The 22,466-nt window shown below is 34.7% G+C and overlaps 1 protein-coding gene across 1 annotated transcript; it reads left to right on the top strand.

Moving 5' to 3' along the window:
* The first annotated feature begins 9,327 nt into the window (after positions 1 to 9,327).
* On the top strand, positions 9,328 to 15,383 carry LOC136230230 (ras-related protein RABA5b). The gene is made up of 2 exons (XM_066019229.1): positions 9,328 to 9,872; positions 14,823 to 15,383. Exons 1-2 carry the CDS (start codon positions 9,536 to 9,538, stop codon positions 15,128 to 15,130), a joined length of 645 nt encoding a protein of 214 aa, XP_065875301.1. The 5' UTR covers positions 9,328 to 9,535; the 3' UTR covers positions 15,131 to 15,383.
* The last annotated feature ends 7,083 nt before the right edge of the window (positions 15,384 to 22,466 follow it).

The raw sequence follows: 22,466 nt of genomic DNA, 5'->3' as shown, positions 1-22,466 counted from the left end.
GCATATGATATTGAAAAGCCACATCAGTAAAGAATCACCCATTTATGTTTATACATACACAGAGAGTGGAAAGAAAGAAGTGATTTATTTACAACCGTATTTAAATGTTATGTTGTGTGTCTATTCTACATTAACTCATTCCCCCAAAACGATGTTTATTACATGGTTCGCACCTTAATCGCCGTTGGAACGATTTAGGTGCGTTTTAAAACCCCGTTTGATGAAGCTTACCCGAATCGCCGTTGGAACGACTCGAGTAATTGAAAACGTTAAAGTAAAAGCCTTTTAATAAGAAAACGTGGTTAAACATACAAGTCAATTTTATTTTGTACAAATTCATTAAGAAAGCGATTCAAAATCTCCATTATTAACAAAGAAAACGATTTTGATTACCATGTTCGCTTAATCCGTCGTTGGAACGGACTAAGGTTTTAAAACGTGGTGTTTTGAAGACGATTTGAAATATCAACCAAAATGACTCTATTTATCTACATTAGAGATCTAAGAAAGCTCATTAGCTTAAATAATTTAATTGAAAACTCTCTTTTTGTGAATTATTTTCCCCACTTATTTAATGGACTCTCTAACTATTATAATTACATCAATAAACACCTTTAGGCCCAAAAGTTAATTTTTCCAAGTGAAGCCCATTTGAAACATGGACTTATAAATGACCAAAAGCAATAAAGAAAATAATATAGATATATATTTACACATTTTAGCCCGAAAGACATGAAATAAGAGTAAAAGAAAATATACTATCTAATACATATATAAGAAAGAATAATGAAAATAATATATTTATACTTTAAACACAAGAAAATAGTGAATGAAATTCATAAATAAGAAAATAGCATTTATCACTCAAAATAATTTTATTTAACAATAATTAAGATAACCCAAATATACCCCAAAACTATATATATACATAACTAATATAATCCTAATGTCAAAAGACTATATGTTCATCCCCCAATATCTACTAATTATCTCCCAAAATGCCCAAGTAAATAACATTTAAAATAGAATTTAATGTAATTTAAATGAATAATAATAAAAAAGAAAGTAATATGTACATATACAAAAAATTAGAATAAAAATGGAATACCAATCTCCTAAAATAATTATATATGTTAAAGTTTTAAAACAATTTGAAAAGAATGTATTACATAATCATATATATATATATACTAAGGATTAAAAGTCTAAAAGTTAAGAAAAAGGGACTGAAATGGCATTTTTTACATTAAGGTAGATTTACCGACGGAAAATCCGTCGGTAAACAGCATTTAGTGACAGAATTGGCAAATTACAGCAGCACTCCAATATTTTCCAGAATTATTCAAAAGCTTTAAATTAAATCTAATTCAATCGTTTTGGACTTCCGAACTACCAAAGATGGATCATAGTCGAAAACGGAAGTTCCTAAAACGATGTTTTTATTTTAAAACGTTATTTGGAAACCTCTTTTAAATTAAAAACTTATAATTACAACATTTTCGATACCCGAACTACCTTTTTATCGGATCATGGTTCGTATTGGGATATCCAAAACGAGGTTTTTATTTTAAAACAAAACCGAATTTTATTTAACACGAAACGAAAATTAAATAAATACGTTAATTAAATAAAACGTGATAAAATAAATAAATAACTAAAGGAATAAAAACTATAGCATAAAAAAAAAAAATAGAAGGAGAGAATAAATTAAATAAAATAAAGAGTCTAGTCCTCGGATAATACCTTTAATTCGGTATCTGACAGTCGAAGCCGATTGATTCCACGAACCGCGAGCTCCCGATTTTAATAAAAATTTAGTAAAAATTGAACTTAGGAAATTCGGAATTTTTGAGAAAAAAAAATATTTTTCTCAAAAAAATCCACTCTCTCTCTAAAAATGTTTAGAGTGAGAAAGTTTTTTTCCCCCAAAAAGGCCTCCTTTTCACCTTGGGATCCGTGCCCTTATATAGGGAAACGGATCCCGGAACAATGGGCGACGCCCAAAAAAAATTGGGCGTCGCGCATTGTGGTTGGGCGGCCGCCCAACCTAGTGTTGGGCTACCGCCCAACCTTGTTGGGCGGCCGCCCAACGGCGTTGGGCGAGCGCCCAACGCGAGGTTGGGCGCCCGCGCCCAACCCTCGTCGGGCGCCCGCGCCCAACCCTCGTCGGGCGTCCGCCCGACGCGTTGGGCGTTCGCCCGATGTGGTTGGGTGCCCGCCCGGCGACCCTCGGGGCGTGCCCCGCACCGTCGGACGCGTGCACTCCGTGGCCGCCGAGCGCGCGTTCCGCGCAGCTAGACGCTCGCACGTCGCGGCCGCCGAACGCGCGCCTCGCGCTGCCAGGCATGTGTGCTCAACGGCCCACGAGGGCGTGCACCGCCAGCGGTCCCAGGCATTGCCCGGGCATCGAGAGCGTGCCACTCGCGGTGCGTCCGACGGACACCGCGCGCACGTCTCGAGCCGTCAAGCGGGCGTTCGACCATCGTCGTCCGCGTGCGGGATGCCGTTGCGTGCCCGCGCCGTGCCGTTAATTTTCCTCAGCTTATTATTCTTTATATATTTTTCAAAACTTCCGGAATCAATCGCTTCGACCGTCTTGTTTCAGGTTTTCGTCACAGGTCCTCCGACTCGGTGTCTACAATAGGGCTTTAGTTTCGGCTGATTTTGCGGAAACTTGGAATTCATGCTGTGTGGGGCTGACGCGTCCTCACTCGGACCACCACCCCCTTCTGTTCAAATTTTCGACTACTTCTGGTAGGATTTCTCGGTTCAGATTTCAAAAAATGTGGGTTAGCAATCCTGAGCTTTATGGGATAATAAAAAATCATTGGGATGGCCCTGCCCCTGCTCTTCTGACTGCTCCTTTGTTGTGTCATAAGTTACGTGGTCTGAGGACTATTTTGAGAAATTGGAATATTAATATTTTTGGTAACTTCAATGCTAACATTGATGAGGCGCGCAGCTCCCTTGCAGATATTCAGCAGACTATTCAATCTGCTGGATGGTCATTGAATCTTCAGGAACGTGAGTTGGTCGCTCATGAGAAGTTGGACCTTCACTTGCTTCAGCAAGAAACATATTTGAAAGAAAAAAGCCGAGTGTGGTGGCTTGCTGAGGGTGACCGTAATACAAGCTACTTTCAACGTGTCTCTGCGATGCGAAAATTGTATATGGGAATTTCTGCCTTAACAATTGATGGGGTTTCTCACACTGACCCAAATATTATTTCTAATCATATTATCTCTTACTATGATAACCTGTTCACCAGCACAGGTGGGAATACGGTGGATTTGTCTCTGGTTTCTGATATGGTTCCTCGGGTTGTGACGGATTTTGAGAACACTTCTCTAACTGTCTGCCCTGATGAGGATTGCATCCGTCATACGGTTTTTTCCATGGATCCTTCTAGCTCTCCTGGCCCTGATGGATTCACCGGTCATTTCTTTTAGTCCTATTGGAGCATTGTGGGTAGTGACATGTGTAAAATGGTTCAGTGGTTCTTTCAGCATGGGAAAATCTCTGGTGGGCTGAATTCAAGCTTGATGGCACTTATCCCCAAAGTCCCTGGTGCCTCGACAATTGAACAGTATAAGCCGATTGTTATGAGCAATTTCACATTCAAAATCATCTCAAAGATCTTGGCTGATAGGCTCGCCATTATTACTAGCCGAATTGTTACAGAGAATCAATTTGGATTCATAAAAGGGCGCCAAATCCATCAGTGCATTGTAATCGCTTTTGAAGGTGTCAATCTCTTGAATAAAAAATGTTTTGGTGGTAACATGTGCCTGAAGGTGGACATTAGGAAAGCCTTTGATACGTTAAACTGGCAATTTCTGCTTGAAGTTCTTAAGTCGTTTGGTTTTTCCTCTCAATTCATTGATTGGATTCATGTGATACTCTCTTCGGCTCATATCTCGATTCTCACTGCTAATGGATCTGCTGGGTATTTCTCTTGCTCTCAAGGAGTAAGACAAGGAGATCCTCTTTCTCCTCTTCTATTTGGTTTAGCGGAGGATTTCCTTAGCCGTTTTATCAATGCTCACACCCTGCGTGGGTCGCTGTCTCCGATGGGTTATTCTACTTCTTCTGTAATGCCTTCGCACTTGTTTTATGCAGATGATATTTTAGTTTTCTGTAGGGCAAGCATCTCGAACATACATGCTCTCATGGATATTTTTGATTTATATGGCTCTCTATCTGGACAATTAGTGAATTGGCAAAAGTCTGAGATTTTCTTCGGGGATTCGATCTTACTCAGACGTCGGAACAGATTGGCGGGTCTAATTGGAATCAAAATTGGATCTCTCCCATTTAATTACTTGGGCGTTCCTCTTTTTCAAGGGATCCCAAGAGCTAAATACCTTGCGGCGACTGCAGATAGAATTATTCTCTCTTTCTCGCGCTGGGTGGGGATGTCTCTCTCTATGGCTGGTAGGCTGACACTTGTTAATTCAGTTATCACTAGCTCTCTGATCCACACCTTTATGGTTTACAAATGGCCTGTGAGTTTGCTAAATAGACTCAATAGACACATGAGGAATTTCATTTGGACGGGTTCAATTTTGTCCAAAAAGCTTGTTACTGTTCCCTGGAAGGTTTGCTTAAAGTCCTTAAAGGAAGGAGGGTTGGGTATTACACACATCTCGACCCTTAACTTGGCTATGAGTGGTAAATTGGCGTGGGGCTTTTTTTCCTCTAATTCTTTATGCTTTAATTTGTTGAGGATGTGGTTTCTAAATAGGGCTGGTATGCCAAAGTTTCGGTTGCAGCGATCGTCTGTTTGGTGGTCTATCAAGGTCGCCTATCTCAAGTTACGGGAGAATTGTTTTTTGTCATTTGGATCATCTTCTGAGTTGTCATTCTGGAATTCGGAATGAATTTTGCCTCCCCTGGCTGAACAGCTTGGGATTTCTATGTCAGACCGTTTGAAGCTCACTGATAAAATCTCAGATTTTTATGAAAATGGCAACTGGCGGGATCTTCCGATGCTGGCTAGTCCGTTGCACCAACGCATCCGGAATATGCATGGAAATGGCTCTGAATATGATTTATGTTTTTTGAGACCTGCGAGCAATGGCCTCTTCACGGTAAAGTTATTCTATCACTGGCTACGTGCTCCTCCGACTTTGCCTTTGGTTTTTCAGTCAATTTGGAAACCTTTTATTCAGCCGTCGCACTCTATGGTTTGCTGGCATGCATACTGGGGCGCTTTACCAACTCATGATGCGCTCCGTGCTAGAGGTCTGCCACTAATATCTCGCTGTCCGGTCTGTTTAATGGCTTATGAGACAAGTGACCATTTGCTTGTTCATTGCCCCTTTGCTTCCCAAATCTGGTTCAGTATATCGGCTTTATTTGGTAGAAGACTTGTACTTGATTCTTCTCTACAGACCCTCTTACAACACGCCTTCTCACACAAGTTCAGTTCGCAAGTCCTTTCCCTCTGGCAGGTTGCGCTTGTCAACGCTGTTTGGTTGATCTGGTCTATAAGAAATGCTGCTATTTTTGAGAGCAAGCCACCAAACATTCATGAGGCATTACGCTGTCTTTGGTCTGCAATTCGTAGCTCTGATAGAATCAGCAACGGATCGGTTTGGAATTTTGTTTGTGGAGTTATCTATTCTCCACAATCTCGGGTTAAACGCTCGTCATCATAGGGCCCCTCGAATCATTGAAGTTAGATGGCAGCCCCCTCCGTCTGATTGGATTAAAGCTAACACTGATGCCTCCGTGATCTCGGGTAGAGCTGGTTGCGGTGTGGTTTTTCGAAATAGTCAGGGGCATCCCCTTGGGTCATTTGCCTTCCCCCTTGATTGTGCTTTGGTACACATGGCGGAATTGCAAGCCACTATTTTTGCAGTTTCAATTGCGAGGTCACGTGGATGGACTTGTCTCTGGATTGAAAGTGACTCGACTTACGTTATTCGAATTTTCCGTGCCCGTGCGCAGATCATTCCCTGGACAATGCTTGTGGATTGGTTAAATTATTTAGATTCAATGACACATATTCAGGTGGTTGTCTCTCATGTGTTCCGTGAGGGAAATCAAGTGGCGGACGCTCTTGCTAATTACGGACGTTTGGCCTCAGATTTACAAATGTGAAATACCCTTCCAGACTTCTGCTCCCTTCTTGCTAGAGATAATGCCCTTGGTAGGGATATGTTTAGATTTTCTTAAAATATTCTTTGTACTGGTTTCATATTTTTTTCATCTCTTCATTTATATATTTGGTTCTTTGCCTTTTCGAGGATGCCAACCTGGTTGGACTTTCCATTGGGCTAGATTTGTATTTCAATTAAAAAAATAAATGCCATGATTAAGAATAGATAATCGTTGTTTCAAAAAAAAAAAAAAAATAGATAATCGTTAAATCGTGGTAGCCATAATCGCCTTCCTCTTATCACAATTAATTAATATATAAAAAAAATTATATGTTTCTTTAAAAAAAAAAAAAAATTATATGTTTTATCTGAAGAGATATGTTCTTTTTATAATTATTTTATATGATAAATAACACTTACGAATATTATTATTATTATTATTTGTGACAGGTTGACATGTTGCAATATCATTTTGTTTAATTAAACTTTATTTTGTATGGGATTTTATTTATCATATATTTTTTCTTGTAATGAAATGATATATAATTTTAGTCGTTGATTGAAATGTATTTGACATTAAAAATTACATAAATTCACATTCTACAAAAATAAGTAAAATAAAATAAATTCGGAAAACTTTAGTATTACTAATGTATATGCGCTTATCCATGTTGAGGCGATTAACATTCTTCCTCCTGCAGTTTGGAAAGCGGGTTGGAGCATACATATTTCTGAATGTATTCGATACTTTATCTGGTTGTTATTCCATGATCGTATCTTGTCTAATATTAAAAGGGTGGTGCATCACTTAAGCAACGATGCCTCTTGTGCAGTTTGTGGTTATGCGGAATCTGCTATCCACATTTTTCGCAACTGCGGTAAAGCTACTGATATTTGACGAAATTTAATTCCAACAGCAGATTGGTTGGTTTTTAATAGCTCGAAGTTTGTGGATTGGATTCGCAATGGTTTGAGTATGAGGGGGACTTGGCTCGAGACTGAGTAGTCGGTCCTTTTTGCAGCCACGGTTTGGTGGATTTGATGCTGGCGTTGCTCGTTGATCTTTGAGCCTAGCATCCCGATTATCCCCAATAAGCTGGATTTTATTTTGGCCAAGGCGAGAGAAATTACCAAGACGTTCCGTATAGAACAGAGATACTATAATCGGCATATTAGAGAGGTGTTGGTTAGGTGGGCTCCCCGTGATGGAGGATGTGTTAAATTTAATAGTGATGGTGCAAGCAAGAGGATCCTGGGGCTCGCTTCGGCTGGAGGGATCCTACGTGATGAGTATGGTCAGTGGTTAAGAGGTGTGGCGGTGAATCTTGGTTTTTGCACTGCAGTACTGGCAGAACTATGAGGTTTGTATTTTGGCCTCAAGTACGTATGGGCTAGGCGTTACCGCAAGGTAGTATTCGAAATAGACTCTTTGATAGTAATTCGGCTTGTTAGTCATGAGGTGGTTCAACGGCATCGTTTTTATTGGCTTATTAGTGCGTGTCGTGATTTATATGACAGAGATTGGAGGGTGCGGCTCGTTCATGTCCCACAGGAAGGGAACAGAGCAGCTGATTAGATGACAAACTACGCACGGAGTTTGAGTTTAGGTCTTCGAGAGTGTGATGCGCCTCCTGTAGGCATCCATGACATTCTTTTTCTAATTTTTATGGTTCTGGACTTCCTAGAATGATCCATCTTTAAAGATCAGTCTGTTTTTTGGTGTTTCCTCGGAGTTAGCCCTCCATTATAACAAAAAAAAATGATAATCAATATAAATATTCTAAAATAAGAGAAAAAAGTCATTCTTTTCAATATGGGAAATATTTTCAATTAATGCAATATATGTGTTTGCACCATAATTAATTTTTTGGCTTTATATCATTTTTAAATGCATTAATTAGTCTAAATTACGTCTAAATAGATTTTTCAAAAGTGGATCAAGAGAAAGCTACTTTTTAGGGTGAACTTTAAGGGACACTTAGGACCCGTTTGGTAAGATGTAATGGGCTTTGTAATGGAATGTCCATTTCATTGAAGGGTCATTACCATGTTTGGTTGCATTTTAAAATTTTGTTGTAATGGAATGAGAAATCCATAGATTAAATTTTGTTTAACAACTATTGTAATCCACATTACATAAAAAAAAAATGGATTGAATTCTCATTACATCCAACAAGTAATCCTAATTTTTATCTTTAAAGTTTCATCTAACCTCTCATTTGTCAAATCTCACTTCTCATCATTCTCAAAAACGCAAAAACTAGAAAACCTAAAAACGAAAAAAAAGCAAAAAAAAAAAGATAATGAGAAAATAGAAAAAAACGGTAAAAATGGAAAACGAAAAACGAGAAAAATGTAAAAAAAAAAATACTATGAAAACACGAAAAATTATATACTAATTTCACGATGGTAATTACATAAGTAACGTAATATTAATTACATTTCATCATTTTTTTAACCAAATATGGTAATGGAATCACCATTCCATTCCATTACATTACAAGTTTGATTACATTACATTGCATTACGTCATACCAAACGCACCCTTAAAGTAAATCAAGAGAAAATCAGAAGGTCAATTAAGATTTTTAACTTGTGTTTTGTGAGCCAATTAGAAAGTAGGAGAATCATTTCATTGTGAAAGGCAAAGTGGAGCAATTACTTACTCAATATGGTGGAGAACGTGGCTTGTGGAATGAAGCGTGAAGTTATCCCAATGTCTATAAAGCAAGGTATCATGATGAAGAAAGAACAACTAAACACATCCAAACAAAACTCTAGCAAATTATCTCTAGACTTCAACATTTTTAGAATTCTCAATCATCCTTTAGTTTTCATTTTAATTCAAGTTGAATTTCATTCAAGCTTCTAGTACAAATTTATTTTATTTGTTCTTTAATCATTTTCTGTAAGATCGGTATCGTTTTGATAATTGAATCTTTTATGAATTTTCGATCTCTTTAATTCTTACAATCGTTTGTTACGTAAAAGTTAGAAAGCGCATTCAATTTCACTCCATAGTTCGAGAATACTATAATTCTCCGGTACGCCCGTATTTCCTACCAAATAGCCAAACAATATGTAAGAACTTTAAAATATTTTGTAATCGAAGTCAAATTTTCCTTTAAAAAAATTGTAAAAAAAAGGAAATTTGTAAAGAAAAAGAAATAAAAGATATTTGTGTTGAGGAAAGAAACATAACCTTAGCCGAAGAGGGTCCATGAAAGTGGACTAAGAGAGGCAAAAATCCCTTACAAAAATACAAATACCCCGCCAATTACGCAGTCAGTCTAGCCTCTCTGTCTTTCCTTCTCTCTAAAAAGCTAAAACCCTACTTATCATTTACACAATCAAAACTCAAATCCCAATACGATTAATTGAATTCGCATTCTCATTCCCATTTTTTCACTCTATTCAAAGTTGCATCAGCTATGGGAGAAGAAGAGGGGGAAAGGGGGGAAGAATACCTATTCAAGATTGTGATAATTGGCGATTCTGCTGTGGGCAAATCCAATTTGCTATCGAGATTTGCGAGGAATGAATTCGATAGCAATTCAAAGGCGACAATTGGGGTTGAATTTCAGACGCAAGTGGTGGATATTGATGGAAAGGAAATAAAAGCACAGATCTGGGATACTGCTGGTCAAGAGAGATTTAGAGCTGTTACTTCTGCTTATTATAGAGGTGCTATTGGTGCTTTGCTTGTCTACGATATCACCAGAAGATCTAGCTTTGAGAGTGTTAAAAGATGGCTTGATGAACTCACTAGTAAGTTTCTTTCTGTTTATCTTCTCTGTTTTCGTTGCTTAGATAGTGGAAAATTTGGGGATTTTTCAATTAACAAGATAAAAGAAAATGAAGGAATGACTACTGTTTGTTTGTGGGAAAATATCGTGTTCTGTAAAATTAGAAAATATTGCGCAGGAAAATAAAATATTTTCCTTTGTTTGGCAACAAAAAACTCGAAAATATTTTCCGGTGTTTGGCTACAATACGAAAATATTTTCCAACCACTAAATATAGATTTTCTATATTTTTTATTTTCAATTGTATATATAAAGCACAAAAAAGAAATTCACATGTATTAAGCACAAATTAAACACCAAAAACACACATAAACTGTAAAGTTCCATTTGGTTCGTGGAATGGAATAGAAATGCTATTACAAATGAATAGAATAGCAAATAATGGAATAGAAATTCTTTAGTAATAACTATTCCTATGTTTGGTTCGTGGAATAAGATAGAATAAAATATATAAATTTTCAATCAAAAAACAACATTACCCTCGAATCTATTACTATAAATTGTACGTTTTCTTGTGTTATTAACGTTATTGTGTTTTTCTTCATTTTTTCGTGTTTTCAACTTTAGTTTTTCGGTTTTTCTTTTTTTCGTGCTTTTTTTATTTTTCGCATTTTGTTACTGTTTCGTGTTATTCACGTATTTTTATGTTTTCGTGTTTTTTACGTTTTCGTGTTTTTTTTTTGCATTTTTCGTCTTTTCATGTTTATCGCGTTTTTCAAGTATTATCACGTTTTTGTGTTTTAGCATTTTTCGTGTTTTCATGTTTTTCCTATTTTTTCACGTTTTCATGTATTTTGTATTTTTCACATTTTTGTATAGTTCGTGTTTTGTCACTTTTTCGCGTTGTTCATGTTTTGTGTTTTGCTTCTTTTTTTTGCGTTTTTGTGTGTTTCGCGTTTGTTCAACTTTTCATGTTTTTGCGGGTTTTTTTCATATTCTCGTGTTTTGTAACGTTTTCACGTAATTCATGTTTTTCGTGTTTCATATTTTTCGTATTTTTTCATTTTTTGACGTTTTTCCCATTTTTCTCTAAAGGCGTATGTGTTGGGGAAAATGTTTTACCTTTTTAAAAATGGTAAAACATTTTCCCTTCTTTCTTCCTTTCTTTTTCATTGACTCACCACTTATTTTCGTTCGACTTATTTTCCTGCCCAAACAAACACTGAAAAATTGGGAAAATATTTTCCTACATAATATTTTCCCCGAAACAAACAGGGCCTACATTTCTATTTATTATCTTGCATTATGTTTTTATTTGATTTAAAGCAACATTTTTTGGACTATTGGATTAAACTATCGCATGTAAACATTGACTGTGAAATTGAACTTCCAATCTGAACATTACAAAACTAAGACATTGTTTGGACGATGGTATTTGAATCGTAGGTGAGATAAATGTAATTAGCTAACTTTGTTTGTTTTGAGATGTGATCGAAAAGCTTAGTAAGTGGTAAGTGGGGTGAATTTTGGGTTATTTTCCTTACATCCCAATTTGCGGTGGAATGATGGTACATTAATTCTTCCTAAATTACCTTTTTTCTCTTATTTTATTTATACAAATGAAATGATATAAAAATAATTTTATATACAATTACATTATGAAACCATTACTTATGTTACTTCAATCCAAACACAACAAGTTATTTCAAATGCCTCACTTACTTCACTTTACATTATCTTACTTTAATTACACTTCATCCGACTAACTAGGAAAATAGTTATATTCCCAATGGCGGAGCCAAGAATCGATACCCGAAAGGCTAAATTTAGCTTTGTTATTAGGATTAAATTTCCGAAATCCAGCTCATACGGCAAATTTTTTTAGCCTTCAACGTGCTAAAATTTTGTTGTTTAGGTTGTTAGCTAGGCAAAACTTTTTTAGCCTAGAACACATTAAAACCTTGTCGTTTAGGTTGTTCGCTACAAATTATCACATTTTTACACTTTTTTCAGAAGAGTTTATATTTTTTTATTTTTAACTATAAATTATTTATAATTTTCATAAAATTTAATTCAGAAATTAAGTTATTTGAGTCTCAAAAGTAAAATAAAAATTTGTTTTTTTATGGAAAAGAGATATAATAAATTCTAAAAAAGAATAATAATAAAAATAAATTCAAAAATGTTATATTAATAAAGCAACATAAAATGAGTTTGGTGGGGATTAAATCCATGATCTCTCATCCTAAAATAAAGCTTTTAAATAAACTTAACCACTTTAAATTATTGAAATAATACTACATAGATTAAATATAAACCAATATTTAATAGTGCTACACGGGATAAAACTAACAATACTCAAGAACGGAACCGGTGGTCGGAGGCTTCGTCCTTGGCTGGCTCTGGCCCTGTATATTCCGTATCTAAATTATCATACATTTAGATTTTGTTTGCCATAAATGCTTTTTTTTAATCAAACCATAAATGTTTTTAAGAGGTAAGTTATTACCTATTTGGATTATATTTGACACATGTTTTGTAATTCTTAATTCTTAATTTCACCGTGTAATGTGATAATTATGTCCAAATTGATTCAAATGTTATCAAAATCATAGATTTAGACCAAATAATGCTTTAAGCCATTTACAAAATGTATAAAAAAAAATTACATATTTTAATTGGATGAAGCATCATGTCTATTTCCGTCAAATTTCATTGCTAATATCAATTCTGTGCAAATTCTAAATGTATTGTTATTACGAACGGAAATTTTATATTTACGAATGAAACTTTCCGTCTGTAACTATAATTTATTACATTAGGCAAAAAAAAAAAAAAACATAATTAAACCTTTGAACTTTGTATGTTTTAAGGATCAAATTATTTTCTACATTAAATCATTAATCATTGATTTTGTTATGGATTCAACCCGTATTTAACTTTTCTATCGAGTTTAGACGACAAGAGCCGTTAAGAGATTCAGCCGGTGATGTGGACATTTTTCTTCCATGTGTACAAATAAAAAAAAAAAAGTTTGGAAGAACTGCTGGAAATTATTTTCTATAATTTCTTTTTAATTTTTATCTTTCCTAGTCAATAAATTCTTATTTTTATTTGTGCATGTCAACAAGCCAAATCTCCCTAACAATATATGCAGTCCAAACTGGACAGAAAAGTTAAATAAGAGCATGGTGTATAACATAATCAATGATCAATGTTTCAATGTGGAAAAAAGCTTAAAGCACTTTTTGGCCCCTGACCTATCCAAAATTTGTGCATTTGGCCCCTGATCTATTATTTGGTCACATTTGGCCCCTGACCTATCAAACTAGATAAAATTCAACCCATATTGAATGGAAAATTAACGTTGTTAGAAAATTAACAACATTCACCAATACAAAAACGACACATGACACAAATAAAATTAATTTTCAACTAGAGATGGCAATAGTAACTATTTTACACAGTAATAAAATCCTAAAAACTTTTTTAGTGTTCCGATAGCGTGAAAATTAATTTTATTTATGTGTCATGTGTCATTTTGTATTGGTTACTGCCGTTAATTTTTTCCAACACAATTAATTTTTCATTCAGTATGGGTTGGATTTTATCTAATTTGATAGGTCAGGGGCCAAATATGACCAAATAATAGGTCAGGGGCCAAATGCATAAATTTTGAATAGGTCAGGGGCCAAAAAGTGCTTTAAGCCTGTGAAAAAATAATGAATCACAGACTTGATCTTTAAAACATGCAAAGTTCATGGACTTAATTATGCTTCTTGTCTTACTATTATTATTATTATTATTATTATTATTATTTCTTCTAAGTTAATGTAGAGTGAGATTATAAATAGAAAAGGGTGGCACTCTTGAATTTGGCGAAACATGAAAATTGGGTTAATACACATATTTGCCCTTGTGTTTTCGCGGAAAAACAGATTTACCCTTAAATCAAATCAACCCACAAACTATCCCTGAATTTTCCATAAACCTGCAATTATACCCTAATCTGACGGAGTTGCTAAACGGCGATGATATCAAACCTTCTTATCTCCAAAAAAATTGGATGACGAGAATCAAAATTCATTTGGTTTCTTATTGTTTTCTATTGCTATTGCTTTTGGATTAATTAGGAGGTTTAGACGCCATTTTATTAGGTTGATTGAGCTTTTATGAAAATGAATTTTGACCAATCTGTTCTTCTAACTTGCTTTTAATCGAAATTGAATGTGTATATTTTTTTCTGTTTGTGATTGGTTGTTCTTTTCTGAAGTTTTTCTGGAGATAAAAAGGTTTGATGTCATCGCCGTTTAGCAGCTCCGTCAGATTAGGGTATAATTGCAGGTTTATGGAAAATTCAGGGATAGTTTTGTGGGTTTATTTGATTTAAGGGCAAATCTGTTTTTCCGAGAAAACACAAGGGCAAATATGTGTATTAACCCCATGAAAATTTGAAGTCAAAGGTTTAGCTGGGCAGTGTTGAGCAATAGCTGAGAATAGTATATAACAAAAAAGTTGTACAATAAAACCTCTGTATAGGAATACAATAAAACCTCTATATAGGAATATACTTGGAACCGGATTATTTGTGTACAGGAATATTCACATGCACCACCGTTAGATCTAAGTTTATTAAATTTAAGTCTCAGGATGCTTTGAATCTCCACCTTAAGATTCTAACAAGCCCTAGATCTAACGGTGAATGACGAAATTCTGTATGGTCATTAAGGTGCATGTGATCGGAACTGGTGTAAAACAATTGGGAGGTTATTACTAAATGTATTCATACATAGGTTTTTCTGTATATGTTTTGAAGCATGAAATTATAGTTGAGAATGAAGTTTCTGTATTTCAATTTGAGCTGAGAGAATCTAAAAAAGCATTTTATTCTTAATATATATAGTGATTATTCTTGGCTGCTGTTATATTGTGAAAAAATCTGAGGCTTATTAAAATCTGATGAATTTTGCAGCTCATTGTGATACAGCGGTGGCGAGAATGCTGGTAGGGAACAAATGCGATCTGGAAAATATAAGAGAAGTGAGCATAGAGGAGGGCAAAAACTTCGCAGAAGAAGAAAACTTATTCTTCATGGAGACTTCTGCACTTGATTCTACTAATGTTCAGACTGCTTTCGAGGTTGTTATCCGCGAGATCTATAATAATGTCAGCCGGAAAGTCCTCAACTCTGATTCCTACAAGGCCGAGTTAACTGTGAACCGTGTTAGCCTCACTGCTAATTCAGCCAAGAAATCTACTCTCTCTTGCTGCAGCACATGATCCATTTCTTCCTAGATTTAGGCTCCTTTCTGGGTATAATGTTGTTTAGCGTTTATTTATTATCTTTGCAATTAACTCACAGAGATATATATTTTCCTTTCTGGAACTATTTATTTGTTGTAATCTGGATTTTGGTACTAGTAGCAAGGATTGGTTGGCAATAATCTTCAATTAAAAATACCAGTATTTCACTAGTAAGTTGTATTTTTATTTAAGGAGGAAAATTAACCAAAAAACATATGAGATTTAACTTTTCCCCTTTCCATCTTTCATTTCACTGGGAAAAACCAAAATGGGAATTTTTTAAATTTGTTAATGTAAAATGGCATGCTTAAATGTACATGACACATGTAACCGTTGTTGAAGCATGAACAGAAACTACAAATTTACCGAACACAGAAATGGAATGAGTTGCAAATGAGGTCGCTCTTTTTAATATGTTCGTGGAACTGCCTTCAGATAGTGCAAGTAGTTAGTATAATCCGGTCGCTTCCAAAATAAAACAGTTCAGTCAAAGAAAATACGAGTTCGGATTGCACGGTACAAACTCGGTCAGAAAATACACTCAATAATTACTCAGTTTCGTTTATAAAGGAAGTAAAAAAAATCAATGTAGAAGAATACGAAATACCAAAGCTATATATATATATATACAGTAAAACCTCTATATAGGAATACACTTGGGACCGGACTATTTGTATAACAATTGGGAGGTTATTACTAAATAGAGTTTGGTATAATAAAATTCCTCAACACATAAAATTTTAAATTTTTATCATAGGCATACATGGTTTATATATAATGTATAACAATAGATATTAATATAACAAATTAAATATTTAGAATTTCAATTTAGAGTTTAGGTTTTCAATATATAGATAATTGGAAGAGTTTTATGGGAAAAATGTAAACTATCAATGAGACGGTTTTGATCACATGGACCTTAATGGCCATGCACTACTTGGTCATTCATCATTAGATCTAGGTTTATTAGAATCTCAGGGTGAGATTCAAAGCATGCTACGGTTTAGATTTAATAAGTCTAGACCTAACGGTGAATGACCAAATTCACTTGATCATTAAGGTCCATATGAATATTCCTGATCAATGAGAATACTAAATATTTATAATTTCAAGTTGTAGTTTGTTTCCAACTCATAGATAATTTCAAAAGTTTTTTTTTAAATATTTTATAATTTAGTTTAAATTCTTAATATATATATATATATATATATATATATATAATTATTACTATATAGAGGTATAGTTTCTAAAGGTGGGACTTGAAAAGTGTATAACAAATAACGTTTGGGAGGTTATTCCTATTTATAACTAGCCCAAGTTAGGACCGAGTTTTTTTTATAACAAAATAGAGGTTATTCCTATATAGAGTATTCCTATATAGAGGTTTTACTGCAGCTGAAAAAAGAGTTGTTGAGTTACTAATGTGGTGAAGCAAAAAGTGGGAGAGAAAACAGGATAGTAGTGAGCAGTTTAGACTGATTCTGATGGACCAAATCAACTTAACAAAAAAAATAGTTGTAGAGAAAAAATAATTAATTAAAATGAATTTTTGAAAATTTAATTAAACCGATAATAAAAAAAAAATATAGTGTCTACACAATACCACACCAACCCGACCCGATCAGACGGACTGACGGCGCATGTTAGGGGTGCACACAAAAATCCGCAAAACCGAAAAACCGAAAAACCAAACCGAAACCAAACTGAAAATAAGGTTAACAGAAACCGATGGACTAGTGTACGGTTTTTAATTTTAAAAATAGTGGTTAATGGTTACGGTTATGGTTTTCATATTCTAAAAACCGCGGTTAACCGAAACCGACCGAATTCAATTAAATATATAAAAATATATTTATTTATATTTATATTTATATTTATACATATAATTATACATTATCCCACTTAAAATAAATACAGGGATCAATAGGAAAAATTTAATAAGAAACACTAATTATTTCCGGTGACTAAGACTCAACGATGGAATATTTCATCCCAAATATCTTGTACTATCAAATTTGCCATAAAGTAGATAATTAGTGAAATTAATATACATGGATAGGGCTTAGTTGGTAAAGCACGAAGGATAAGAATTCTGATTCAAAAAACATAGTAATTTAATACCTTAAAGAGTTGATATAAGAGAAAAATGCAGTGTCCAATTCATAGTCTACACGTACATAATGCACGCACATCTCTCTCTCCGCCGTTAATCTCTTCAACTCGTCATTGACCCGCCGTTCCACTCACAATAAAAATTAAAAGTTTTATTATTATTATTACTTTATTTACTAATGGTTAGAAACCGAAATAAAAGGTTAACCGACCGAAATAATTGGTTAACCGACTAGTGGTTAACCGAATTTAGTGGACTAGTGTATGGTTAGTATTTTCAAAAAACCGATGAAATAGTTAACCGACCGAATTAGCCTTAATGGACTGGTTAACCGACCACGTGCACCCCTAGCGCATGTGATATTCAAGCATCATGTAGGTCCTCATCCTTTCACAAAAGTGGGTACCCCTTGGGGCATAGACAAGAGTGAGATGACTTTTTTTTATAAATAGCACTTCAAAGTGATATTTAAACAAATATATGATGCTTTACACTTCATTTTAACCCTTTAAGGACAAAGCTTTAATGCTTTTTCATAAATTCAATTTTGGGCCAAGGGGAGCAGTAACATAAGGTCGACCATGGACAAAGGTATCTTTCGTTTTGAACCCCGGCATAGTGAGTGTAATTTAGACTATACTAGAGTGACTCGTAGTCTTGAACTCTATCTTTGACATTGTACCACATCAAAACATTTTCAGAGTGTGCGGTTATGCACATACACGTCTATCCCGATATAATGAATGCTCTAGAGTTTTACCGTAAACTCATAGGAAGTGGCCCCACTTCCACATATATATGGGTGAGTCTATCAGAAGTACTAATGTAGTATAGACCTTATTAAAAGTTTCTATTATCTCAATCTAATATCGCTTTAGAAAATTCATGCTTCAAATGCATAATCTAATTCGTATTACATCACAACTTATTGTTACCCATTGAACTTATTCCTTGGGATCTCCAGTCTATAGGTTGGATTACAATTATATGTAACTCATCACTACAGGGGCATAAGTCTCACACTTTTTGAGGCACTTTGAACTTTCTCTCTAGCTAATCTTCTCGTCAAAGAATCGTCTAAATTCTCTTCAGAGTGTAAATAATCCACTCTAACAGCTCCTTGAGATAGTAGCTTTCTAATAGTGGTGTGCTTATGAAGTATATGTTGTTTCTTACCATTATAATAACGCTTCTGAATCTCAGCCATAGTAATGGTACTATCGCAGTGGATCAATACTGCTGGAATCGGTTTTTCCAACAACGGAACCTCAACTAACGGACTTCTCAACCAACCTACTTATTCACTAGTTGTGGCTAGTACTATAAGTTATGATCCCATAGTTGATTGAACTAGAAAATGTAGCCACTTCCATGAAACAGCACCACCATCTATACTAAATATATAGCCACTAGTTGTCTTGGAATCATCTGACAAGGTGTTCGAGTCAGCATCGCTATATCCCTCAAGGACTGTTGGAAACCTTTGATAATGCAACTCAAGTTTCATGGTTCTTTTAAGATATCTAATGACCATTTCTATAGCATTACAATGCTCAACACTAGGCCTACCAGTAAACCTACACAATAATCCCATGACATAAGATATGTGGGGTCTAGTACAATCAGTGGCATAACGGAGGCTGCCAATTATGCTAGCATACTCTGATTGTCTTACATCGTCTCTGGTATTCTTAAAAAGCTTTAAACGAGGGTCGTAAGGTGAGCATGTAGGTTTACAATCAAAGTAATTATATTTCTTTAGAATCTTCTCAATGTAGTGAGGTTAATCTAAAGAACTTACATTTTCAGATCTAGTTATTTTCATGCCAAGTATGATATTTTCTTCTCCATTTTATGTCAAAGTTTTCACATAGCATAGACTTCACAGCATTCACAACATGAATATTAGATCCAAAAATCAGCAAGTCATCAACATATAAACACATAATAGTGCAAACATCATTTTCATATTTATAGTAGATGCATCTATCACTTTCATTCACCTTGAAGCGATTTGAGTCAAAATTTTGATGTCATTGCTTAGGTGCTTGTTTTAGACCATACAAAGACGTATCTAACTTACACACTTTATGGGCTTGATCAGAAACTACAAAGCTCACAGATTGGTCCATATATACCTCTTCTTCCAATACACTATTAAAAAGGAGTTTTAATATACATTTGGTGCACAACAAGATTGTGTACAAAAGCAATAGCAATCAAAACACGAATAGATGTCATTCTAGTGACAGGTGAATAAGTGTAAAAAATCTACATTTTCTCTTTATCCAAAGTCTTTAGCTACAAGGCGTGTCTTATACTTATCAACTGAACCATCGGGTTTCAGTTTCTTTTTGAGGACCCATTTACAACCTATTGGTTTGCAACCCGGTGATAAGTCTAGTAAGTGTCGAGTTCTATTTGACTCTAGAGCGTCCATTTCATCATTGATGGCTTCTTTCCCTAAAGTGGTCGGAGCTTCTTGGAGGGTAAGTGGATCCTCCTTTACTGTGAATGTATAAAAGTTAGGACTGAAGTCTTTAAAGACTTTAGATCTTTTACTTCTTCTAAATTCATATCATCCACTCTCATTATGCCTTATAGGTCTAACAACGGGTGTATTACTAGAAGATGCACCTCCGTTATTTCTCAAGTTAAAAGGAAATCTATCTTCATAAAAATCAGCATTAATTGATTCCAAAATAATGTGTGCATTCAAATCATAGAACCTACATACTTTACTATTTACAACATATCAAATAAACACACATTCATAAGTCCTACCAGCAAGTTTGGATCTATTGGGATCGGGAATTCTAACATAAACTAAACAGTCCCAAATTCTAAAATAGGACAAGCTTGGTGTTCTATTTTTCAAAATCTCAAAAGGAAGTATTTTACTTTTTGATTTAGGAACTCTATTAAGCACATAGAAAACAGTCAATAAAATTTCTCCCCACCAATGGGAGGCAGCACCGGAACTAAGCATAATAACAACCACAAACTCTGCTAGTGTCCTATTCTTCCTTTCAGCCTTTACATTCATTTCTAGTGAATATAGTGCAGTGGTTTCATGTATGATTCCATGTGAGTTATAAAATCAATAAACATGCTAGAATCTTATTTTGTGTTACTATCACTATGAAGTCTCGTAACTTTCCTATTGCATGAATTTTCAATTTCAACAACAAATAGTTTAAACATGTCAAGAGCATCACTTTATAAAATAATGTTTACCATTTCTGGTTAACTTTCCATCTAATTCACATATATAATTTTAGAGACTCAGATTTCCTAGTCACATATTTATAAAGGGTTTTTGCGATTTTTATGATTTTTACTTGACTATAATAATCATATTTGTTAAACTCAATTAAAGATAAATTAGGTATTAAACCTAAGTTACTCATATTTTTAATAATACACTTATTCACGTGACAAATACAAGCATGCCAATTATTAAAATTACGCAAAGTATAAACAAAAACATTCACGAAATCTTTCAATTTCTTATTTCACTTTATTAATTTCAACATTAAGCTTAAACATATCATGAGTAGCATAACCTTTTCCTAAAACATCTCAATTTTTGTCAAAGTAAACAAGTCTGCTGCTCTAGTGGTGTGAGAATCATCCAACAACACTTTTTGATCCTCAGCCACAGTTGTATATATCTTAAACATATTTCTATCATAGCAGACATGGAGAGAGGCACTAGTGTCTACCCACCAGCCATCTAATCCACCATCAAAGTTGATATCAGTAATTATTGCTATCAGAGGTAGTTCTTCAGTCAGGTTAATACTAGGAGCAATGTTTGGTATGTTCATGTACTTACGTGCCATATTACCTGGTTTCCCGCAATTAAAGTAGTGAAATACAGTGTCATTCTTAAGTGGTTGTTGTTGAGGTCTGTTTTGGTTCCTTTGAGGATTCCAATCTTATTATTCTTACGGTTCTGGTTCATGTTCTGCTTCTTAAAGTTTTTCTGATTGGGTACAGTAGTAGTTCTCTTACATAGCATGGGTGTTAGATTTTCTGCTTCTTAGAGACAACAAACACCTCTTCTTTTTTATCTTGTTTTCGAGCTTCCTCCTCAATATAGAGACGGCTGATCAAACATTCCAGAAAAAAAACTCCTTAGTTTTGTGTCTGAGAACATCTTTAAAATCCGTCCATGAAGGAGCAACTTGTCAATTATAGCAACAACTTGAAATTGTTCATTAGGAGGCATACCTTCCGAGATAATCTCGTGTACAATTTTCTGGAGTTCATGTGATTGAGCTTCTATAGAGTTGCCATCATACATCTAGAATTTGAGGTAGCGGCTGACAACATACTTCTTTGATCCAACTTCCTATGTGTCATATTTTTTTAACGATCATCCCATATATCCTTAGCAGATTTTTGTTCAATTGTAATAATAGTAAAAGTCATCTATCAAGCAATTAAGGATTGCACAGAAAATCGACCTCTGACAATTTTTCAACGGCATGTTTTTCTACCTAAGTAGCATTTTCAGGCACAACAGACTTCTCAGTGGTGAGAACATAAACAACCTTCTTTGTAGTGAAGTAGAACATCTTTTGTTTCCATCGTCGGAAGTGAGCCCCCTCGAACCAAAATGGCTTGTTGATACCAGACAACCAATTGGTTTGTTCGGTAGCCATAGCAGTAGAGAATCGTCTTAAGATTGTTGAAGCACAAACAGAAAAATGTAAATTTACTGAACACAATAATGGAATGAGTCGCGAACGAAGTCGCTCTCCTTAAGACGTTTGCAGAATTGCCTTCAGATAGTGCAAACAGTCGTATAATCTAGTCTCTTCCAAGATAAAATAGCTCACTCAACGAAAATAAGAGTTTGTATTCCACAGTACAAACTTAGTCAGAAATACACTCAATAATTGCTCAATTTCGTTTGCATGAAGCAGGAAAAAAATTCCATGTAAAAGAATATGAAATACAAAAGCTATATATAGCTAGAAAAAAAGAGTTTTTGAGTTACTAGTCTAGTAGAGCAAAAAGTGGGAGAAAAAACAAGATAGTGATATTCTGATAAATCAAATCAATTTAACAAAAAAAAATGTTGAGAAAAAATAATTAATTAAAATAAATATTCAAAAATTTAATTAAACCAAAAAAAAAAAATTGTCTACACCACACCACTCGAACCCGGATCAATTGGACGATAGCGGC

Source organism: Euphorbia lathyris, chromosome 5, assembly GCF_963576675.1.
Source record: "Euphorbia lathyris chromosome 5, ddEupLath1.1, whole genome shotgun sequence".
Classification (NCBI taxonomy): Eukaryota; Viridiplantae; Streptophyta; class Magnoliopsida; order Malpighiales; family Euphorbiaceae; genus Euphorbia; species Euphorbia lathyris.
This window is presented reverse-complemented; position numbering and strand designations above follow the sequence as displayed.

Bases quoted from the DNA above. Each gene is read 5' to 3' on its own strand.
- LOC136230230 (XM_066019229.1), top strand. From the start codon at position 9,536: ATGGGAGAAGAAGAGGGGGAAAGGGGGGAAGAATACCTATTCAAGATT. The intron at 9,873-14,822 runs GTAAGTTTCTTT...TGAATTTTGCAG, and splicing joins ATGGCTTGATGAACTCACTA to CTCATTGTGATACAGCGGTG.